Source organism: Tenrec ecaudatus, chromosome 16 (genome assembly GCF_050624435.1).
Source record: "Tenrec ecaudatus isolate mTenEca1 chromosome 16, mTenEca1.hap1, whole genome shotgun sequence".
Lineage (NCBI taxonomy): Eukaryota > Metazoa > Chordata > Mammalia > Afrosoricida > Tenrecidae > Tenrec > Tenrec ecaudatus.
Genome location: NC_134545.1, coordinates 10,853,572 through 10,874,176, shown reverse-complemented (window position 1 = coordinate 10,874,176; position 20,605 = coordinate 10,853,572). Strand labels below are relative to the sequence as shown.

At 46.6% G+C, this 20,605-nt stretch overlaps 2 protein-coding genes across 5 annotated transcripts in view; one reads left to right on the top strand and one right to left on the bottom strand.

Annotated features, from left to right (window-relative positions):
- The window catches only part of TAOK3 (TAO kinase 3), a 212,827-nt gene extending 201,850 nt beyond the window's left edge, over positions 1-10,977 (bottom strand). For both annotated transcript variants that reach the window (XM_075533596.1, XM_075533597.1), the window contains exon 1: positions 10,719-10,977. The gene's annotated coding sequence lies outside the window, so the exon portion shown is untranslated. The remainder of the gene's footprint in view (positions 1-10,718) is intronic.
- Positions 10,978-14,730: 3,753 nt separating this feature from the next.
- SUDS3 (SIN3A corepressor complex component SDS3) overlaps positions 14,731-20,605 on the top strand; it is a 34,438-nt gene continuing 28,563 nt past the window's right edge. For 2 of the 3 annotated variants that reach the window (XM_075533657.1, XM_075533658.1), the window contains exons 1-2: positions 14,731-15,017; positions 17,626-17,695. In XM_075533657.1, the coding sequence (XP_075389772.1) occupies positions 14,876-15,017; positions 17,626-17,695 (212 nt within the window). In that variant the 5' untranslated portion in view covers positions 14,731-14,875. The remainder of the gene's footprint in view (positions 15,018-17,625; positions 17,696-20,605) is intronic. The other variant, XM_075533659.1, reaches the window with a different exon arrangement.

The window sequence follows — 20,605 nt, the reverse complement described above, 5'->3', positions numbered from 1 at the left end:
GCACTGGGTTGGGATGTTTTCTTGGTGTGCACTTACCCTTTCTATAAAACACTCTCTTCTACAGATGTGTTTCTGTAGATTTGTTTCTCTAATGTACCCAGACGGACACAGGCAATGGCATATGTTTCAGCAGGGAAAAGGAAAAACCTCTCACCATGAGTCATTAGTGACTAAGTCCTCTTAATTCAGGCCAAAGACAAGTTTCAAACTCCACTACTTGGACATGCAGAAAACTGACAGCGACCCCAAATTAACATCAGAAACTCAATTTGACCCATTTTCTGGGCCAAGATCAGCATCTAAGAAAAACAACTGAAATTATTTTTAAAGCAATAATGCCCTTGTACTAAATTTTATGATCATGAAACCTGTGAAAGCCGGACCCAGAATGGCCTTCCTTGTCTTCCTGGGCTTAGCCAAGTTTTCCATCTTGGTGACAAGGTGAATGAAGTCTTACCACTGACCTATGTATCACTCCTTTCAGTGGGAAATATTTGAGTTTTCCACTTTCCAGAGGTTCTGCCTTTCTCAGGTGTTACAGTACTTTAGTCTAACTCTAAAGTAAGGCCTTCACTCGCTCCTATTTTTCTTTCTTTATTTTTTCTTTTCTTTATAATGGATGATTATATGTTGTAAGGGAGACTGAAGTGCAATCATCTTGGATGCATGGTGTGATAGTAGGAATGACTTTTACTTACATCCCATAAAACACAACAATAATGTAAAGCAATAAAATCTTTACATGTAAAACACACACACACACACACAAATAGTAAACTGAAGAGTGTTGAAAGAAAAATGTATAAGCTTGAGAGTGAAATGTATATATGCACTCCACTCTTTCCAACTATGTTTTTGCTTAGGATTTTACTCCTTTATGTTTAACATCACCAAGTTTTCTTTTCTAGCCAACAAATTGGAAGGATTTCCTTAGCCAGATTAATCAATTATGTCATTTGTCTAATAATTATTGACCATCACAAGGAATAAAAGTGTTCCTGCCTTTCTACAAGTTAAATTCGAGTGCAGGGATATAAGGCAAACTAATAAATACAGTTTTGAGTATAGTAGAAGGTGGTAAATGCTGTGTATGCAGAGGAATATGATTAAGAAAGGGGAGGACAACAAGTTTACTTGTTCACAGTTACAAACTGCTAACATCGAAAGGAAAAAACTTGGCTTTAGAAAACCAGAGCAGTAGTGCTCAAAGACTGCCTCTGTCTCACCACCAACTCATGTAGCAAATGGAGAAATTTTTTTTGTTGCTAAAAGCTAAAGAAATGAAAGCAAAGTTAGGAAGTTACCTGAAGTTAGAAACTCATTTTGTGATAAAGCCATCACCTAAGGAAACAAACAAACAAATCCTAAATACTCAGAATCAAAGCCAGCTCTAGAGAATTTTATCCGGGCTCAAAATCACCAAAAAAGTTTCCCCACATGTGGATACATAGTTGCTTAACAGTAACATGAAGGTTACCAACTGTCAGCACTGAAACTGAACTCTCCTCTTTAAGAATTATCCCTGTGATTTTCACTGGCAGCACTGATGATATTTAAATACATATTCTTGTTCAACCTAAAATGAGCAACTTAATAAAACAAGTATTTACTGAGTGAATATAACTGGCAAGGCACTTATTTGGATGCACTTAATTGTTCTATAAACAATGTGTAGATCGCCATCTGAGAAGGACAAGCCCTCTAATGTAGTAGCAGAGGGAATATTAGTAAGAAACATACAAATCAAATATCAGGGTCAGGAGGGAAAACATAGAAGGTCTCATGAACAATGGGATTAGAGGTAGGTTGAAAAATGAACAGAAGGCATTCTAGGCAAACCAAATGGCAGAAAAAAAGACCTGAATGGGACCAGCCTGTTTGGGGCACAGGAGATTTATGAGAGGGTTGTGGGAAGAGTAAAAAAAAACCAAGCAAAACAAAACTCACCACCATCGAGTCAATTCTGATTCATAGCAACCCTATAGAGCAGAGTAGAGATACCCTTTGAGTTTCCAAGATCAACTTTTAAAAATAGTTTTATTGATACATACTTCACATATCATACAATGTCATCATTCAACCATATTAAGAAGAGTGTGCGATCATCACCACAATCAATTTCAGAACATTTTCTTTTCTTACTCATTGTTGTTAATGCCCCATCCCCCCCCAAAAAAACCTTCCCTGCCATGCCCCTAGGTAATTCCACGCCCACCCCAATTCCACACCTTCTACTTGTATAATTCAATGTCACTGATTATACTCGTCATGCTGTAGATCAACTATTGATATCATTTTCCAAATCAGTCTACCACCATTGACATAAGCTCAATGTCCCTAGAGGACAACCCTTTCTCGTTCCCCTGTGGTAATCAGTGGCCAAATTTGATTTCTTCACATACACACACACTGTGGTTTTCTGGATACAGTAGTCACATACCCTATAATTCCATGGTTACATGCCTTTTAAAATGAGTTGTGCAATCACAATCAGTCCTAGTGCTCCCCCCCCACATTCGTTTGCTCTTGAAATCCTCTCTCCCTCCTTATCTCCCCCTCCCCCCTACATCCCCTATAACCCTTGCGTCAGTTATTATCTCTATGCATCTACTCCTTCTGTGCTTCACAAACTGGGAAATCAAACACAAAATAAAGTGTTAAGGATAAAATAATATAAAGATAAAAATACAAATAATGAGTAAGAAATAAAAGACCACCTTCAAAAGCCAGGGAAGAAATTTTTGTCATGGAACAAGCAAGAAATACTTGCCTAGAACAAATTCAGGTTGGGTCAAGAGGGAGGTCAACTGACCAAGCATCAAGTTGCTCCAGCATAATCAAGATTACAATGATCTATCGGATAGTAAAGATTTTCCAGATCCTTGCTTGTGGCTAGAGGGGATCTGCCAGCCACTGAATCTGACTAGAATACTACCGCTGGGCCTCCCTCTCTCCTATATAGTCTTCTACAAATTGAGTGTTCGCAATTTAAGTTCTGGTACTTTTCCCTTCATCACATTGGATTTTGTTATTGCTATCTTTGGATCACACAAGCTGGTGTGCTTCTTCCACGTGGAATTAATGGACTCCTCCCTTAGATGGCTGCGTATTTGAATACAAGCCTTTAAGACCCCATGCACTATTCTGACTGATAGCCAGGCACCATCTGCTTTCTTCACCACACTTTGCTGTAGCGCCCTTATCTTCAGTGATCATCTCCTGAAGTTGAATATCAAGTAGGGCCATGTTATCAGAACTAACTATTCTTGGATTGGGGCCAGAATTAAGTGGGAGCCCAGAATTCATCTGGTTGTCCATGGGATATGCATGATTCAGGTTTACTTAGGCAGCTGTAGTTTAACAAAATAAAAATCCCATGTATGTATGGATTGTGATAGGAGCTGTATGAGCCCTCAATAAAATGATTTAAAAAAATCAAAACCTCATAAGACCAACTACACCAACCAACCAGCAAACAACACAAAACAAAGTAAAAAACAAACAAACAACTAAAGGCAGAAAAACAAAAACCCATACAAACCAAACAGTAAAACAATGTCAATTATCCCCCTGGGGTATAAGGCAATTGCACTGATAACATCATGGATTTTCCCAATGATACAGCACTCTAGACACTGTCGGTATAAAGAGTCTATGTGAGCACAGTTCCACCATGAGCTGTTTCCCTACATAGTTCAATCTCTCATTTGATGGAGTTCTCTTTACCTTCAGTATGGGGATTGGTGACAGTGATCAATTCTTCCAAGTGCAGAATCCAAAAGGGGTCACCGAGGTACTAACTATGTGGTGATTCTGGGTCCCTTTCCATTAGACACCCACTAAGCCAGTCCCCCCCAACGTCCAATGAATGCCACCTCCACAGCCCTGTGTAACCACTCTCTGCTTCCTCTCCCATCTGGGTACCCCAATCTTCAGTCCAAGGGTACAGGCAGGGTTCAGTTCATTCAGCCAGGGCTCTATGTTAAGCCCTTCTGGTGTAGCTCCCGGGTTATGCCATGATGCCTGCAAGGTCAAGGTCAGCATCAGATTTCATTATTGTGCTTCCTCCGTGGTGTGGTTCACCAAGGGTTGGGTAGAAACATATTTGTAGTGTCTACACCAAGGAATATAGAATCTGGTCCATTGTCCCCTAGGGTCCCTGTGATCATAGATTAGTAGCCCTTTCCGATGTGAAGTTACTTCTCCCCCATCACCCACCATACTCACCAACAGAACTCTCAGTGTCTCCTCCACAAAGTAGATGTCTTTCTTTGTCTTAGCTTGATTTTCCGGCCAGGTTCTTCTTCCATCCTTGTGGAGGATCCCAGCCTTGTCTTGATGTTGTATCACCTCAAGTGGATGGTCTTCTGCCATTTCCCCCTCTGGAAGGAGTGACCACAGACAATCTGAGGTCTCCTCCTTCAAGGTAGCTCTTGTGAAGTGCACATAAGGAAGGTGATGTCCGGTATGTAGACTTCTCCCCTTTTGTTTAAGAATTAGTCCCCAAGATTTGTTTATTTGGTGTTTCTCTTTATAGTAGTCGACTCATATAATACTTGTCCTTTTGTGATTGATAAGTTCACTCAGCATAATGGTTTCCAGGTCCTTCCATGCCAGGCGGTGTTTTATGCTTTCATCACCATTTTTCAGGGCTGCACAGTATTCCATTGTGTGTATGCACCAGTTTCTTTATCCACTCTTCCACTGTTGAGCACTTGGGCTGCTTCCAGTTTTTTGCTATCGTGAACTGTGCTGCTGTGAACATGGGAGAGCATACCTCCACTTGTGTTCTAACTCTTATTTCTTTGGGGTATACGCCTACTAGTGACATTGCTGAATCGTATGGGATTTCAATTCCCAGTTGCTTAACATATCGCCATACCCGTTTTCTACAGTGGCTGTATATATTCACAAGTCCACCAATAGGGTATATGAGTTCCAATCTCTCCACATCCTCTCTAGCATTGGTTGTTTTTTTGTTTGTTTTTTTTTTAAATTTGGGCTCGCATTGTGGGTATAAAGCGGTATCTCATGGTAGTTTTCATTTGCATCTTCCTGATGGCTAGTGATCGTGAGCAGTTTTTCATGTGTTTGTTAGCCATTTGTACTTCGTTTTTGGTGAACTATCTGTACATGTCTTTTTCCCCATTTCTTAACTGGTCCTCTTGTTATTTTCTTATTGAGCTGTTGTAGAGTTATGTATATTTTGGTAATTAGCCCTTTGTCCAATGTGTTGTTGGTAAAATTTTCCCCCAGTCTGTGGACTCTCATTTCACTCTCCTGATGAAGCTTTTGATGTGCATCAGTGATATAATTCCAGCATGTTCCAGTCATGCTCTGTGTGCCCTCTACATTATGCTTGGTGAGACTAACTCTTTATAGGAGTAGAAAGCATGATATTTCTCCCTAGAGTGACTGGTAGTTTTGAATTGCTGACCTTGAGATTAGCAGCTCAAAGCATAACCTACACCACCAGGGCTCTTTGGGGAGGTAGGAACGTAAAAAGAGGTTGATAACTTTGTACAATATGCAGTAGGGCATGGGGATTATTAAAGGTTTTCAGTTTGTGGATGACAAAATTACTGCTGTATTTCACTGAGAAAGATGAGCAACGGTGTAACCGGAATGATGAAGGAGAAGACTGGGAGATCGTTACAAGAGTCCTCCCCCTAGTATGTGACTAAGGCCCTCATTAGCTACTTCTTGACCCACTGAGAGATAGGAGGGGGGAGGCACATGTTGTTGAAAAGTCAGATCTAGGCCATGGTCATCATGTTTGCACTGTTTGAGAGAGTGGGAAATCACTTACCCTCTCGGAGTGAGTCTCCATTACCCGGTGTGTAGATTCATTAATTATTCTTTTTAGAGACAGGAACAATAGGATTCAGAAAATGGTTGCATATTGGGAGTAAAACAAAAGGAACACAACATTGTTTCCAGTGATTAATAAAAATAAGCAACTACCATTTATTAGGTATCTCTGTGTGTCTGTCCTAGGAGTCCTGATGGCCTAGTGGGGCATTGCTTGGCCGCTCACCAGAAGCTCCCCAGTGCAAACCCCGCCAGCTGTGCCGTGGGAGAAAGATGTGGTAATCTGCTTCCTCACAGATTGCCAGCCTTGGAAATCCTATGAGGCCGTTCTACTCGGTTCCACAGGATCACTAGGAGTATGAGTAGGAGTTGACTTGACAGCAGTGGGTTGAGATGTGTTGCCATGCTTGGAACTTTACAGAAACACGGTCATTCGCAAGTACCTTGAGAGATATGTCTTTTTACAGATGAAGGAGTTGAGAGGCTCAGCTAGCGGATAGAATGACAGAGACGCAATAGGTGTCTAGGCCTCCCTGACTCCAAGGTCCTTTCTCCCTCTACTGTATCATGCTGTTTAAGAGGTAGGTAAATAATGCCAGCATTTATTCTGTACCCCAAAGGAATCACTATCTTTTAACACCTTTTTGATGCACTAAAAACCATCAAAGACGATAAGAAACAAAGTGTGGCTATAACTATAATATACTCTTCTGAGGCTAGTTCATTCATTCACTCATTCATTCCACATTTATTGAGCACGCTTCATGCTGTGTGTATGAACTGTCCTTGGCATGGGAGGTGCAAATATGGTTAAGGCCCATCACTGCACTCACTGTGGCCCAAACTAGTAAAAGACAAACACAAGTAAATGAGGAAGAAGTATTCCATGACAGAAGAGAAACTGGCAAAAACAACCAAACTAAAAACAATGAAGCATATGCAATATCTATTATAATTTTATACATTTGCTATTAAATCTTGACCTAAATTATTTTTAAACTACAGGATTTGATTGTTGAAAATACTGTACTTACACACACCTTCTGCAAAATGCAAACACTTATCTTCCCAACAGCATGGAAAAGTGACCATGAACTACGGCTCTGTTTTGTGCATCTACTGCCAAGACTAATTAGGTTACTAGTTTATTTAAGAAAGTACTCTTCCTTGAACAGTGCCATGGGTAAATAAAATGCCTTTGAATTGCCAGGGCTTCAATTGATATGGACCTAAGTAAGTGTCATTGGGCAGAAAGTTAAATATATATGTCTATGAAGTATACACTGCATAGACTCTGAGTTTGATAAGAAAATAAGGTTGTTCTTAAAAAATGGGAAAAAGTAAAATCAAATCCTTCCAAAGAATAATTGGATAATTTACTATAATATTAAACATAATGAAATATACATTATGGGGTGATTTTGCTGGGGCTAGAGGGGAGAGAACTGATACCTGTGAGAAAGAGGACACTGATCTATGATAGTCAATCAAGAAATTGACTTCTAAATCTAGTTAAAGAAATTAGTTTTAACTAGAAAGTGTAAACAGTGAAATATTTAAAATAACACTTCAATACCACTAATAAATCTAAGATCAAGCACCTTCTATTTAAGTGACTTTGATTTTATGTACCTGACTAAGGACATTTATCAATTTAATCCCTACTGGTCATCACAAAAGTTTTATATATATGTATATATGTGTGTATATATATACATACACACATGTATACACACACACATATATATATACATGTGTGTGTTATTTAATTTTATGCCTATAGCTCAGAAATGAATTAGATCATAATTGGGTCCATAAATTCAACATATAATAATTTATATTAATACATAGATACCACTTGATTTAAGCAACCCATACAAAATATTAACATACCTTCATATATAATCAAGCAAGCATTTAAATGAGTGATAAGGCTAAATAATCATAAATTTGACTCTATGATGAAGTACAACTATATGATACACTACAAATCCAAATACCAATTAAAAATGTCCCCAAAGATTGACAGGAACCTCTTATTGAAAACACAGAAAGGCAGTCTCTTCATGTACTTAGCAGAGTCACAAACCACCTTTAGAAGGACATTTCCTCTGGTCCCCTCCCTCCTGAGTTGTGAGAATTGTTCTATATTCAGGTTATGTCAAATCCGAAACATGGATCTTCTTTTGGGGGAGGGTTAGGGTAGAGAAGGAAACAAAGGCTGGAAAGAGGGTATAAAGGAAATATAAGGGCTTTTAAGTGAGACTTAAAAAAGCAGAGAAAGCATACTGTTCTTTCAGTCTCCTTTACTACTGAAACCAACAAATATGAATCCTGGCAAACAGTGAGAACCTTTATTCAGCATGGCTTAAACATTAAACCACATTGGCTATCAAGGTAGTTTCTGAGATTACAATGGTTTGACTGTATAGGACTGCTGTAGAGGGAGCATAAAACAGGGTATTGTATACTGAAGGCAGGTCTTGCATCTTAGAAGAGCCTTGGCCTGTAGTGGTCAAAAGGCTCATCTGCTAAACTAAAGGTCGGTGCTTCCAAACTCCCAGCTGGCTCCACAGAAAGTGTGACTCTTTCTGTAAAGAGCGCAGCCTTGGAGACTCTCTGGGGTGGTTGTACAGTCCTTTCAGCTCACTGGAAATGGAAGTGACTGGAAAGCAGTGGGTTTACTTGCATCCTGTCAGGATGAAGGGCAGTTTGGGAACCCCAAACCAGAAAGAAATAGCATTCTGGAGTTGTCATAACCAGTCATAAAGGAAGTATGAGTCTTTCTGAAGCTTTTCTTTGATGTTATTTTTAATGGAAAGTAAATAATATAAATGAGAATAGGTGTAATGATTTCACCTGTTCGTAATTTCTCCTAATATAATTTTATTTTGTGAATGAAATGAAAACAACTTTCCACAGAATTCCTCCTTTCTCACTCCCTGGGAGGGTATAAGCCCCTCCCATCACTAACCATTCTAGTCCAAGAGTCTCCCTCCACTGTGTCAGGATCAATATCATAATGAAATGTGGCTTAAATAACTGCGTTAGCAATCACTCCGGGGAGTAGCATAGCACTTTCTTTTCTTACAAGGAAACACATTTAATGTTTGGTCTTGAGAAATGATCCTTTGTACCCGTCAGAAATGAGCTAACAAGCGTTGCACAAGTCCTGATGGCCTCAACCATTCCTATTACTTGGTAGAATGATTGGTACGGAGACTCTCGATTCTCCCATGACTGTCTCATACAGAACGACCATATGCCCCATTCACCATAACCTAGTACATTAACGGCCGGTTTCTACTTGAATTCTAAGGTTCTAATACGATAAACTTAATGTAAAAATAAAAGTCACTCAAGGCAGTGTCAGTCAATGATGGCACCTCATGTCTTTCAGTTTGTTTGGCTGCTGCTCCCCTCACCTCTGTCACTTCTGTTTCTCCTGGGAGGATTCGCGTTCCTGAAATGTCATAACCTCATGGAACTGCTTACTCTCTGAAGCCACATCCCAACAGGTCTGTCTCTAAAGGGTGGGGGGGGTGGTGGTGGTGAGGGCTGGGGCGTGTACTTCTCACCACAGGGATTAAAGAACTTCCAGGAAATTTTTGTGTTGTGTTGTGTTGAGTGTTGTGTTTGGGAAAGAATGCAGCATTCCTGGTTTCCTCGTAGTGGGAGCTGCCCCATTACTAGGGCACCATTCTGTGCCTGAGAGAAGGGAGATAGCTAAATAATGATGTGGGAGGGTAATGCCATGCCCAGGGCTTCCACTTAAGCCCTCAGTCTCTCAGTTGGTTTCTGTAAAGAAAAGGGAGAGAGAGAGAGAGAGAGAGAGAGAGAGAGAGAGAGAGAGAGAGAGAGAGAGAGAGAGAGAGAGAGAGAAAGAGAGAGAGAGAGAGACACACACACACACACACACACACACACACGAGACTGGGGACGCTAAGTATCCCCAGCCTCTGAGAGAGGGTCTGCACCCCACCCCCCAGACCCAGGGTTGAGACCCAGCCACCAAGTCCGAAGGGGAATGTCACTTTGCCCCTGCTCCGCTCCTGGGCCAGCTTCACCCGAGTCCCGGCTGCTCAGCGGGTCGGGGGTAAACCAAACGCGGAGACCCGTGGACACGTGCTTGAGTCTGGGGACCCCAACACCTTCCTCCTCCAGGTTCAGCGACTTTCGGCCCTCGGGTCAGCACCCGTGCCACGGTCCCCACGCGCACCGGCGCCTCTCCCACGTGGACGCGCGGCCGGAGGGGAAAGTTTGTGCGCCGGCCCCCCAGAGCTGGGTGGGCAGGCGGCGGGCTGGGGACCTGGGATCCGCGTCCCTCCGCCTGCGCCCGGCTCGCTCGCTCCCTCGGTCTCCGGGCTTGGCCGCCCCAGGCGCGTCGTTACATAAGCCCGCGGCCACGGCCACGGCCACGGCCACCCGGGCGCCAGCCACCCCGCGTCCCGCACGACCCGTCGGACCCGGCGCCCCCGGAGCCTCAGCAGCCCGTTCGCGACCCCTCCCCTCGGATGCTCGGGGGCTCCTCCTCACACCCCCTGGGGGACCCGTCCCCTCAGACACGCTTGCCCCGCTGCTTCTGGACCCTCGGCGCGGATCTCTCTCGGGGGTCCCCCTCTCCTCATAGCCGCCGTCCCGGCCGGCTCCTCTTGGGGACCCCCTGTCTCGAGCTCTCTCGGATCAGGCCACTTCTTGAGGGACCCCTCCTCTCAGACCCTCTCTCCCGGACTCCCGCCCCACTCAGACTCGCGGTCCTGGCCCCTCTCTGGGTCGTTTCCCGGCCGTCCGCTCTGTCCTAGCGGCTCCCGAACTCTTCTTGCGCGGGTCACGGCGGGACCCCACTCCGCCCGGGGTCCCCGCGCCTCGGCTCGCGCTGTCACCGCTCCGCGCCCCGGTGCGCTCACCTCAGCTCGGCTGTCACCGCCCCCGGGCCCGGCGTCGCCGCCGCCGCCGCTTCCTCTCTCACACTTGTTCCCGAGTCGTTCTGAGGTGGCTGGTCCCCTGGCGGGTCCCTGGGTCCGGTCGCGGAGTGCCGGGGCCGACTGCACAGAGTCTCCCGTCTGCAGTCCCCACGTCGCGTCCCAGTCTTGCACGCAGGACCCCGCCGCCGCTGCTGCCGCCGCTGCCGCCGCCGGGCGCCACACGGACCCTCCCGCTGCCGCTGCTGCTGCTGTCCGAGGTGCGGCTCCTGCCAGGGGTGGCCAATCGCACCCGACTGCGCCGAGCGCGCTCCGCCCCACCTTCTCGGCCCGCCCGCCCCCTCGCCTGCAGACCACGCCCCCATCTGGGTTCCAATAGGCTCTCTACTGACCTTCCCTGATCGCAGGGAACAGTGCTGGGGCCGGATATAGGTACTTGACTGAATGTGCCTGTGAGGCTTGAGAGGTCAATGGCGCATCCCGATTGGTGGATTCCGCAGAGGGCGGGACGGGGAGGGGAGGAGTCTCTATCAGACCCGGAAGACACTTGAAACTTCACTTACTCTTGGGCCCTTTTCGGGTGCGGTCATCCTTGTTTGCGCTGTTCTGGAGGTCAAAGTTCATGTCACTCCACCCCAAACCTTAAATTTTCTGGGACACTCCCAAGAGCCAAAGCCCTTTAAGAGTCCCATGGGCCACCAAGTTAGAACCTTTGAAGAAGAACCTTTTCTCCTGTTAGCCCTTGTACAGCTTCCTAAGTAATTATAACGTGAACTCATATAGCATTTATTCACTTGGGATATGAAAATATTTCCAAGATCGGGAGCCTTTTAATTCTCTTGCAAGGCAGTTGCCATTCTTTCCATTGCGTTCAAAATTAGTTTAATATTGGCAAGAAGTCCATATGACTAGACTGTGTCCCAAGTGTTCAGATCTTGTTGTGCCCGAGTGGGACACATTTTGGTAGGCACGAAGACGAAACTACAGAAATACTCGCTTTGAGGCTTTTGAACTTGTGGTGTTATCATGCAGGAGCACGGGGCTGTGGTTCGAGAACCCCCTTAGCTTCAGTGAGGCTTCAGCAAACTTAACTGTTTTTCAGTAATAACAGTTTTTACTGACTGAATGAAGGGCAATGTATAAGGAGTTCTGACCCCCAAGTGCAACCAACCTGTGCTAACCAGAGACCTGTTCATACCTGGGGCTGCCTGCCAGGGGTGCAGATGCACTGTGTTCCCCAGGACTGTTCTTTGTATTTTTGTGAAACTGACTTAAATTGGTTAAGTCAGTCTGGACACTGAAAAGGGATCTTCAACCCTGAACCCCACGGTAAACCTAAGACTTGGACAGATTAGAGTTCAATGAATATGTTCTTTCATTCAGAGAAATTTTAATGATGAGTGTTGTCAGATATTCAGGCCTTGGCCCTCAAAACTCTCTCATTCATGCTTTCTGTTTAAATTCCAGCTGATACAATTTAAGCTTGTACTCTACACAGCATACATGTTTTCCGAATGTTTATTGATTATACTCTATTCCTATTGTGATGCTCCTCTTGAACTTGAGTGCTAGGGCCTGCAGAGGGGGTCTAGGCACGAAATATCCTGGGAACAGAGCTGATTGGACTCAGATGGAGTTCTGAAGCAATAGAAGTCTCCTGAGCTGTGGCTGAGTGCTATTTTGAGAGGAAGAACTTGGTTTTGAGGGAACTTGATTTTTCTAGGCCCAATAGACTTAAGTAATTGTATTAATTCACTATAAATTAATTATATTAAATAAATATAAATGTAGGGTAAGAGCCAAACCACAAGTTTGGTTTTTTGTTGTTTTTTTTTTTTCAACCAGGCCCCCTCCTTCATTAAAGATCATTTATTTGAATTTGTCCTACCAATTCTGCAGCAGGGAACCTGGGCAGAAGACATGTGGTCAGTTTTCACCACTCAAGTGTTCAGCTGTGTCTGTTCGTTTCTGGCTGTCAGAGCAACCAATGATTGTGAGGATGGCAGAGGACCAAGCCGTGTTTCCATCTTTTGTATCAGGAATGACTCAACATGACTTAATAATTTCTAAAATGTTGGCATTTACTTTTTGGTTTATGATTATTGCTGCTGATAGGAAATCCATTTTAGATACTATCCAACTGCATTTTATTCTTAAGACAACAGACATCCTGAAATTCTAATTTAAATACAGGGGGCAGACCTATAGCAAATTATAAGGTTGACCCTATGGATAAGGAACTTCCCAAGATCCCGGAGTCCCTGAAACCACATCTCATCATTGTAGAACTTCTTGAGTTTTGTTGGAAAGGGAAAGTCCTATACAAATAAAGCCCATGTAGAAAGAAAAATGTTAATAGTAAAATAACTGGGATGAGAATGAAGGCTTTCATTTCCAAGAGACAAAGGCTCAGTGGGAGAAGTATTAGGCTGCCTGCTCCCATAAAGATGCGCAGTCTTGGAAGTCCTCTGTGGGTTTGCTAGGAGGGAGACAGAGTCAACTCCATGGCAGTGAGGTTTTGGGAAGGAGCCTGGGAGGCAGAGTGGTTAAGTGTCCATTGCCGGACCACAAGGTAGGCAGTTTGAACCCACCAACTTCCCAAAGGGGAGGGAGGAAAAGCAGTCGGCTTCTGTGAAAGTTGCTACAGTTGGAAACCTGATGTATGAGTCAGGATGGGACCTGTGGAAATGGGTGTGGTTTGGGGGTTAATGAGGCCAACTCAGGGAAATATCTGATCACAAAGGGTCTAAGAATGAGAATATTAAGTCCTTCCCTGGCCTTTAGGAGCCCCAGTGGCATCATAATTGAACGCCTGGCTGCTAACCAAGAGGTGGGTAGTTTGAACCCAATAGTCGACTGGGTCAAAGAGATTCACAACCTTGAAAAGTCCAATGGTCTTTTAGGTGACTAGTAGGAAGTGACTTAACAACAACGGGTTTGGTTTCTCTGGCTTTTACATGTTTTCAGCTTTCCTACTTATTGTCTTTTTTAACAGAGATGTGGTGGCAAAGTAAAGCATTTCTATTACTTTGGAGAAGCCATTAAACATCTCTGGGCCCTGTTCCTTATCCACATTAGCGCACCCTAATTCCAGAAAAGAATGGACACCCTAGAATTTTACGTTAACCCAAACTTACAGCCCTAGGCCACCCCACTCAGAAAGCATCATGCGTTAATTCACTTAGTTTCTCCAGAGTGTCTACATGGGGCCGTGCTTATTTTAGTCAAATTAATTTCCTGTAGGCAAATAGACCACTCGTTCAACAACCTTAAAAAAAAACTAAGAAATAAAACAAACCTTAAAAGTATTCTAGGAAATATGAAGCCACGACATGTGGAAGGATCTTAGGTCTAAACAAGGCAGATTGGATGCTGCCCCCTTTTTTTAAAAAAGGGGGAATGATACATCTTTTCCATCTATAAAATCGGGAGATAACCTATTTAAGTAAAGCAGTAAAATGGGAAATGGCTCCCACGGGCGGAGAAAATGCGGTGTTGCAAATCCTAGGATGGAACATCATTCTTTCAGTTCTTAAAGCTTCCGCGCTGGGCAAGTCAGAGGAGGACCCACTCCGAATGTCTAGGCTTCCTGACCATTAAAACGTGGGCTCATTTTATACTCCGGCTTGCGGAAACCACCTCCACCTGCCCACCCCAGACCCTTAAAGCCTCTGCCCTGCAGGCCGCTAACGACTTGCTTCAGCTTAAGGCGCCGCCTGGCGGCTATTTATTGAAGTGGCCTCTGGGCGGCGGGGTCCTGGTCGTGGCCAAGGTCGCCTATGGATTTGCCTAACCTCAGCCAGCCTACCTCCACCCCTCCTCAGTACATAGTTGAGGATTTTTAGGCGGCGATGAAGGGGCTGAAGTTTAGGAAAGAGGGGGACACGGCGACGTCTCGCTCCTTTCCCTCAAGCCCCACGGAGTTAGGCGGTCGTTGGGCAGCTCGCGACCCGGAAGTCGCCGCCACCGCAAGGCCCCCGTTGCCGAGCGCGGGCGCAAGGGGCGGAGCTAGGCGCGGACTGGGGAAGAGAGGCGCCGACTGGAGTAGGCGGCCCCCTCGGGCGCTGCGAGGCGGACGCGGGCTCCCAGGCGCGAGGGGCTACCGTCTCTCGGCGGGAGCCTCCGCCACGGGCGGAGACGACATGAGTGCCGCAGGGCTGTTGGCTCCGGCCCCGGCTCCGGCCGGAGCGCCGCCGGCGCCCGAGTACTACCCTGAGGAGGACGAGGAGCTGGAGAGTGCGGAGGACGACGAGCGCAGTTGCCGGGGCCGCGAGTCGGATGAAGGCGAGTCCTGGGGCGCTGGGTTGCCCGGGGCGGGGCGGGTGTGGACGAGGGGCGAGCTGACTCCTGGGGGTTGGGAGGGCGGAGGGTCCCCAAGAGGGGCAGCTGGGCGGAGCTGGTCTCCGGGAAGTTGCACCCACGCCGGGCAAGAAGGGAGAAATCCCTAGGTAGCCCCACAATTGTGGGGGAGAAGGAACTTGGGGAGATGTCAGAGCCGCGGGTCCCTTTAAGAAGGTTCTTCATTTCCCCCACCCCCCAACCGTCCCACCCACCTGCGGTGATTGGAATGGGAAAGCCGAGCTTTGAGTGCGCCTCTCCTTAGTTCCGGAGCGGTTTCCAAGCGAAGCCCAGCGCGCCCCCCACCCCCTTCCCTTCCCCCGGAAGTGTCATAAGTTAGCCCCACTTGGGGGCTCTTCTAGTGCAAGATTGAGAGTGCCGGGTTGATTCCCAGAACGAGACCTGGCGTCGGCTAGCTCTCGGTTTCAGTTTGGCTCTCGCGTACCCCAACTTTGTGACTTGTGACAACTTCCGTGGCCCAGTTGTCGCAGCTGTAATGGGGCCGAGGGAGGTAGACCTTCCTTCGTAGGGGGGGCTTCGGGGCGGCTGAAGGAGACGCGTTCATCGCGGACCCGGTGCAAGTCGCCTGTTCCTCCGTAGAATTTTTTTCCCTCCCTCGGATTTGCGTTGGCGGAGCCCTTGGTGTTTAGAAGGAGCTTTGCAGTTCGGCAAGTGGGAGGAGCAGCGTTTGGGGAGGGACCGAAGCAGAGAAAGGTGAGGAGACAGGAAAGGAGGTAGAGTTGGAAACCGCCAGCCGCTGCGCTCTGACGGCCGCAGGACGAGACTTTGGACCTGAGAACCCCATGGAGGAGGTCGTGTTACACGCTGCCCTATACAGGGGTGCTCCGAGTAGGAATTGGCTGGACGGTAGTGGTTTTTTGTGTGTGTTTGGAATGGACGTGGAAAGTGTTCTGAAACATGATAAGGCTGTGGAGCCGACGGCAGTACAGAGTGTGCCTTCATCACCTCAGTCCCCCAAGGGCCGCACGTCGCTTGGCTGACTGGCTGGCCGGCCAGGGCAGATGGGTTTGTGAGCAATGGGATGGACACTCACTGGCCTTTCCAAAGTTAGCCGGCTGTGTGTGTCCAGTAAAACAGACTAACTGGGGGTGATGACTTGATGAGCCATCAAGAGCCTTTGAGTCTCCCAAGGGTGCTGTCTTCTTTTGAGGCCGTGCCCCGCGGGAGTTCACTGCTGACTAATGGGTTAAATTAGCTTGGCCATCCTGCAAGGGGATTTGGTTAAACTACCTTGGTGGCATTAGTGGTTTACCAGTGGTTTACCAGGGCTGCTAGCGGCAAGGTCAGGAGGTGGGAACTGGCAGCAACTCGTCAGAAGTATGAGTCGTTCTGCTCCGGTGAAGAGTTAACAGCTGTGGGAACTGTAGCGGGCAGCTCTGATTTGCCCTAGAGGGTCTCAGTGTCAGAATCAACCCAGAGCCAGGGGGCTTACCTCCCAACACCAGCCTGAACCAGAGCGTTTTGAATGTGAGTCAGTTGCACTGCTTTTAAAGCCCACAAGGGGGAGCCACGAAACCAAAATTGATTTTTCTCCTGCAGTAAACTAAATCCATTAGTTGGACAAAGTAGAACTGCCCCCCATCGAGTTTCTAAGACTGCAAAGCTTTGTGGAAGCAAACTCCCCCTTGATTTCTCCTGCGCAAGGCAGGTGAGTTCCAGCGAGACCTGATTGGCAGCTGAGCACTTGAACCACTCCCACTAGGACTCTCTTTCCTACCTCCAATACCAAAACTCAAATTCAAACTCACTGCCAGTGAGTTGATTCCGACTCATAGTGACTCGCGCAGAGAGAGCTGTACCTGTGGGTTTTCCAGGCTCTTGACAGGAGCCTTGTTGGCATATTGGGTTACAGGTGGAGCTGCAAACTGCTAGGTCCGCGGTTCAAACCTACTAGGTGCTCCAGTGGAGAGGATGAGGCGAGTTGCAACCTTGGAAAACCAAAGGGACAGTGCTCCATCCTGCAGGGCCACTCTGAGAATTGATTTCCGTGGCACTGAGTTTGAGTTGAACCAATTCTCCTCTGCTACTCCTGCAGACGTGGCAGCCTCGCCATGACTGCTGTGACTGAGGTATCCGGTCTCTGACGGCTCTTTAGGGAAAGGCAATATCTTGGCAGACATTTGGGTGTACCTTGGAAACAACAGGAGCCCCGGTCCCATAGTGGTTGCAAGTTAGGCTGCTACCTGCAAGGTTTGCAGTTTGAAACTACCAGCTGCTCCGCAGCAGAAAGATGGGGCTTTGTGCTCCCATAAAAAGCTACAACCCTGGAAACTCACAGGGGCCGTTCTGCCCTAGCCTATAGGATCACCATGAGTCAGAATCGACTCAATGGCAGTGAGTTTGGTTTGTCCTGGATGTTGGAAGTGACATCTTCTTTTCCGTAGTAATTGCATTTTATGTGTTGGTGGAGTTGTGCCGGTCTGCACTAAGTAGAAATAAATTGTCCAGGTGTAGTGCTTGTTCTGTGTCAGGTGAGGTTACTGTATGAACCAGGGTCGTCGCTCACTACCACTTCCTTCCTGACTTTCCGCAGACACCGAGGATGCCAGTGAGACTGACCTGGCAAAACATGATGAAGAGGACTATGTGGAGATGAAGGAACAGTGAGTAGCACACACTCATGCTGTTTTAATTTTTCTTCTTTGGAAAAAGAAAAGTTGACCTTTAAGTGACTTTGTGTGTGTGGTTTTGGAATACCTAATGGTGGGAACGGTTAATGCACTCTATTGCTAACTGAAAGGTTAGAAGCTGAGTCCACTTAGAAGTGCCTCGGAAGAAAGAGCTGGTAGTCCACTTCCAAGAATTCGGCCATTAAAACCTCATGGAGCAAATGAGTTGCTGGGTCCAGGGGTGGACATCAAGGTCAGTTGGCACAGAAGAGTTCACAAAGACAATCTTCTGTATCCTACTTTGGTAAGTAACATCTGGGGTTTCAGTGCGTGCATTGACCTCTCCCTGTCTGGAGGAAAGAAGAGGGAAAAAAATCCAAAGACCCTTAGAGACAATCCAGTGAACTGATGGGCCATGCAGACATCCATTTCCATGACCTGTAGACCAGAAGAACTAGATACTTCCCAACTTTCACTACCAACAGCTCTGCAAAGGTATCGCATTAGAAAGTTCTGGGGGGAGGAGAGAGAGAGAGAGAGAAAATGAATGTTGGGGTGGTGGTGGTGGTGTGTGGAATTAAACTCATCATAGAAAAGAGCAGGCTTGCTTTTTGGATAGAGATTTAAAGTTAAAAGGCTGAGTCTGCCCATATGTGCCTCACTAGTAGGGCTCGTTATCACAACTTCAGTTCTGGAAATGAGCTCATTCACTGTGGGGCTCAATTTCCAGTCAAACGGTGGGTGTGTAAGGGCAACACTAGGGAGATGCACACACCTTAGATTAGTCAGCCATTTGAAATCAGAAGGGAAGCATGTCCCCTAGGACAACTTTCAGAAGGGTTAGGAAAGGAGGAGGAATGGAAACAGGAAACGGAGGAAGCGGGATCAGTGGTGTTACATCGAGGGATTGCAAGACAGCAAACAGTACAACTATGGAGCTCCGTCGTCCTCTGCTCTGCTTGGAGTTAACCATGATTCAGGATCTGGTTTGAATCTTGGTGTGCTGCCTGGCGTTGACAGCTGTGCCTCAGACACCACGTGAATGTGTGCTTCCTTCTTTAATTTCTCACACTCCATTGGTCTGTACTGAGATGTAGCTTTTGTTGCCTCCTCCTCTCCTGCTTTAAGAATCTCTCTGGAGGAGGTAAGAGAGAACTTTGAAGGAGCTGGGTATAGGGAATGTGTCCATAGAAGAACAGAGCGTGTTGGCTACTTGCTCATTTTAAGCCAGCGGGGGCCACACAGCCCCTGGGCAGCCAGCTGGGTGTGGATCACTAAACACTGGCCACCTGCTGAGCATGTGCCAGCTGCCTGGAGAGTCCAGGAAACCAGGACCCCGTACTCCCAGTTTAGTGCTCTTCCTTTCCACATTACTGAGCATCCACGCTCACGCTTGTCTCATCTTCACATTGAGCCACATGAACGGGGACCACACACGCCGAAAACCCAGTTTGTTTTATCCTGCTGTTCTCGAGTTAGTGCTGGCTCATAGCTGCCCTTCCTAGAGGACTGAACAGGGCTGTCCCCCAGGGTCCCCAGGATGGAAGTCTAGGGGACAGACTACTTCATCTTTCTCCCTTGGAGCTGCTGCTGGGGTCACACTGCCAACTTCTCACATAGCCGCTCAGGGCACTTAATCCACTGGGCCACCAGGACTCCTCGCTTGTTTTATAGGAGCGCCCCCCCCCCATTCTTGGATTTACTCATTTGTTGTTGTTTTTTTCTTTTTATATTTTATTAGGGACTCATACAACTCTTACCACAATCCATACATATACATATATCAATTGTATAAAGCACATCCATACATTCCCTGCCCCAATCATTCTCAAAGCATTTGCTCTCCACTTAAGCCCTTTGCATCAGGTCCTCTTTTTTTCCCCCTTCCCTCCCCGCTCCCCCCTCCCTCATGTGCCCTTGATAATTTATACATCGTTATTTTGTCATATCTTGCCCTATCCGGAGTCTCCCTTTCCCCCCTTCCCTGCCGTCCCTCTCCCAAGGAGGAGGTCACATGTGGATCCTTGTAATCAGTTCCCCCTTTCCAACCTACTCACCCTCCACTCTCCCAGCATCGCCCCTCACACCTTTGGTCCTGAAGGTATCATCCACCCTGGATTCCCTGTGCCTCCAGCCCTCATATGTACCAGTGTACAACCTCTGCCCTATCCAGCCCTGCAAGGTAGAATTCGGATCATGGTAGTTGTGGGGAGGAAGCATCCAGGATCTGGGGGAAAAGCTGTGTTCTTCACCGGTACTACCTCGCACCCTAATTGACCCATCTGCTCTCCTGAACCCCTCTGTGGAGGGGCTCTCCATTGGCCGACTTGGGCCTTGGGTCTCCACTCTGCACTTCCCCCTTCATTCAATATGGTATGTATGTGTGTGTATATATATATATATACACACACACACACACATATATATATACATACACACACATAATCTCCTTTTTTTTTTTTTTTTTTGCATGATGCCTTATACCTGGTCCCTTTGGCACCTCGTGATTGCACTGGCCGGTGTGCTTCTTCCATGTGGGCTTTTTTGCTTCTGAGCTAGATGGCCGCTTGTTCACCTTCAAGCCTTTAAGACCCCAGACACTATCTCTTGATAGCTGGGCACCATCAGCTTTCTTCACCACATTTGCTTATGCACCCATTTGTCTTCAGCGATCCTATCATGGAGGTGTGCAGTCAATGATATGATTTTTTTCTTCTTTGATGCCTGGTAACTGATCCCTTCGGGACCACTCGATCACACAGGCTGGTGTGTTCTTCCATGTGGACTTTGTTGCTTCTGAGCTAGATGGCCGCTTGTTTATCTTCAAGCCTTTAAGACCCTAGTCACTATCTCTTGATAGCCGGGCACCATCAGCTTTCTTCACCACATTTACTTGTTCACCCA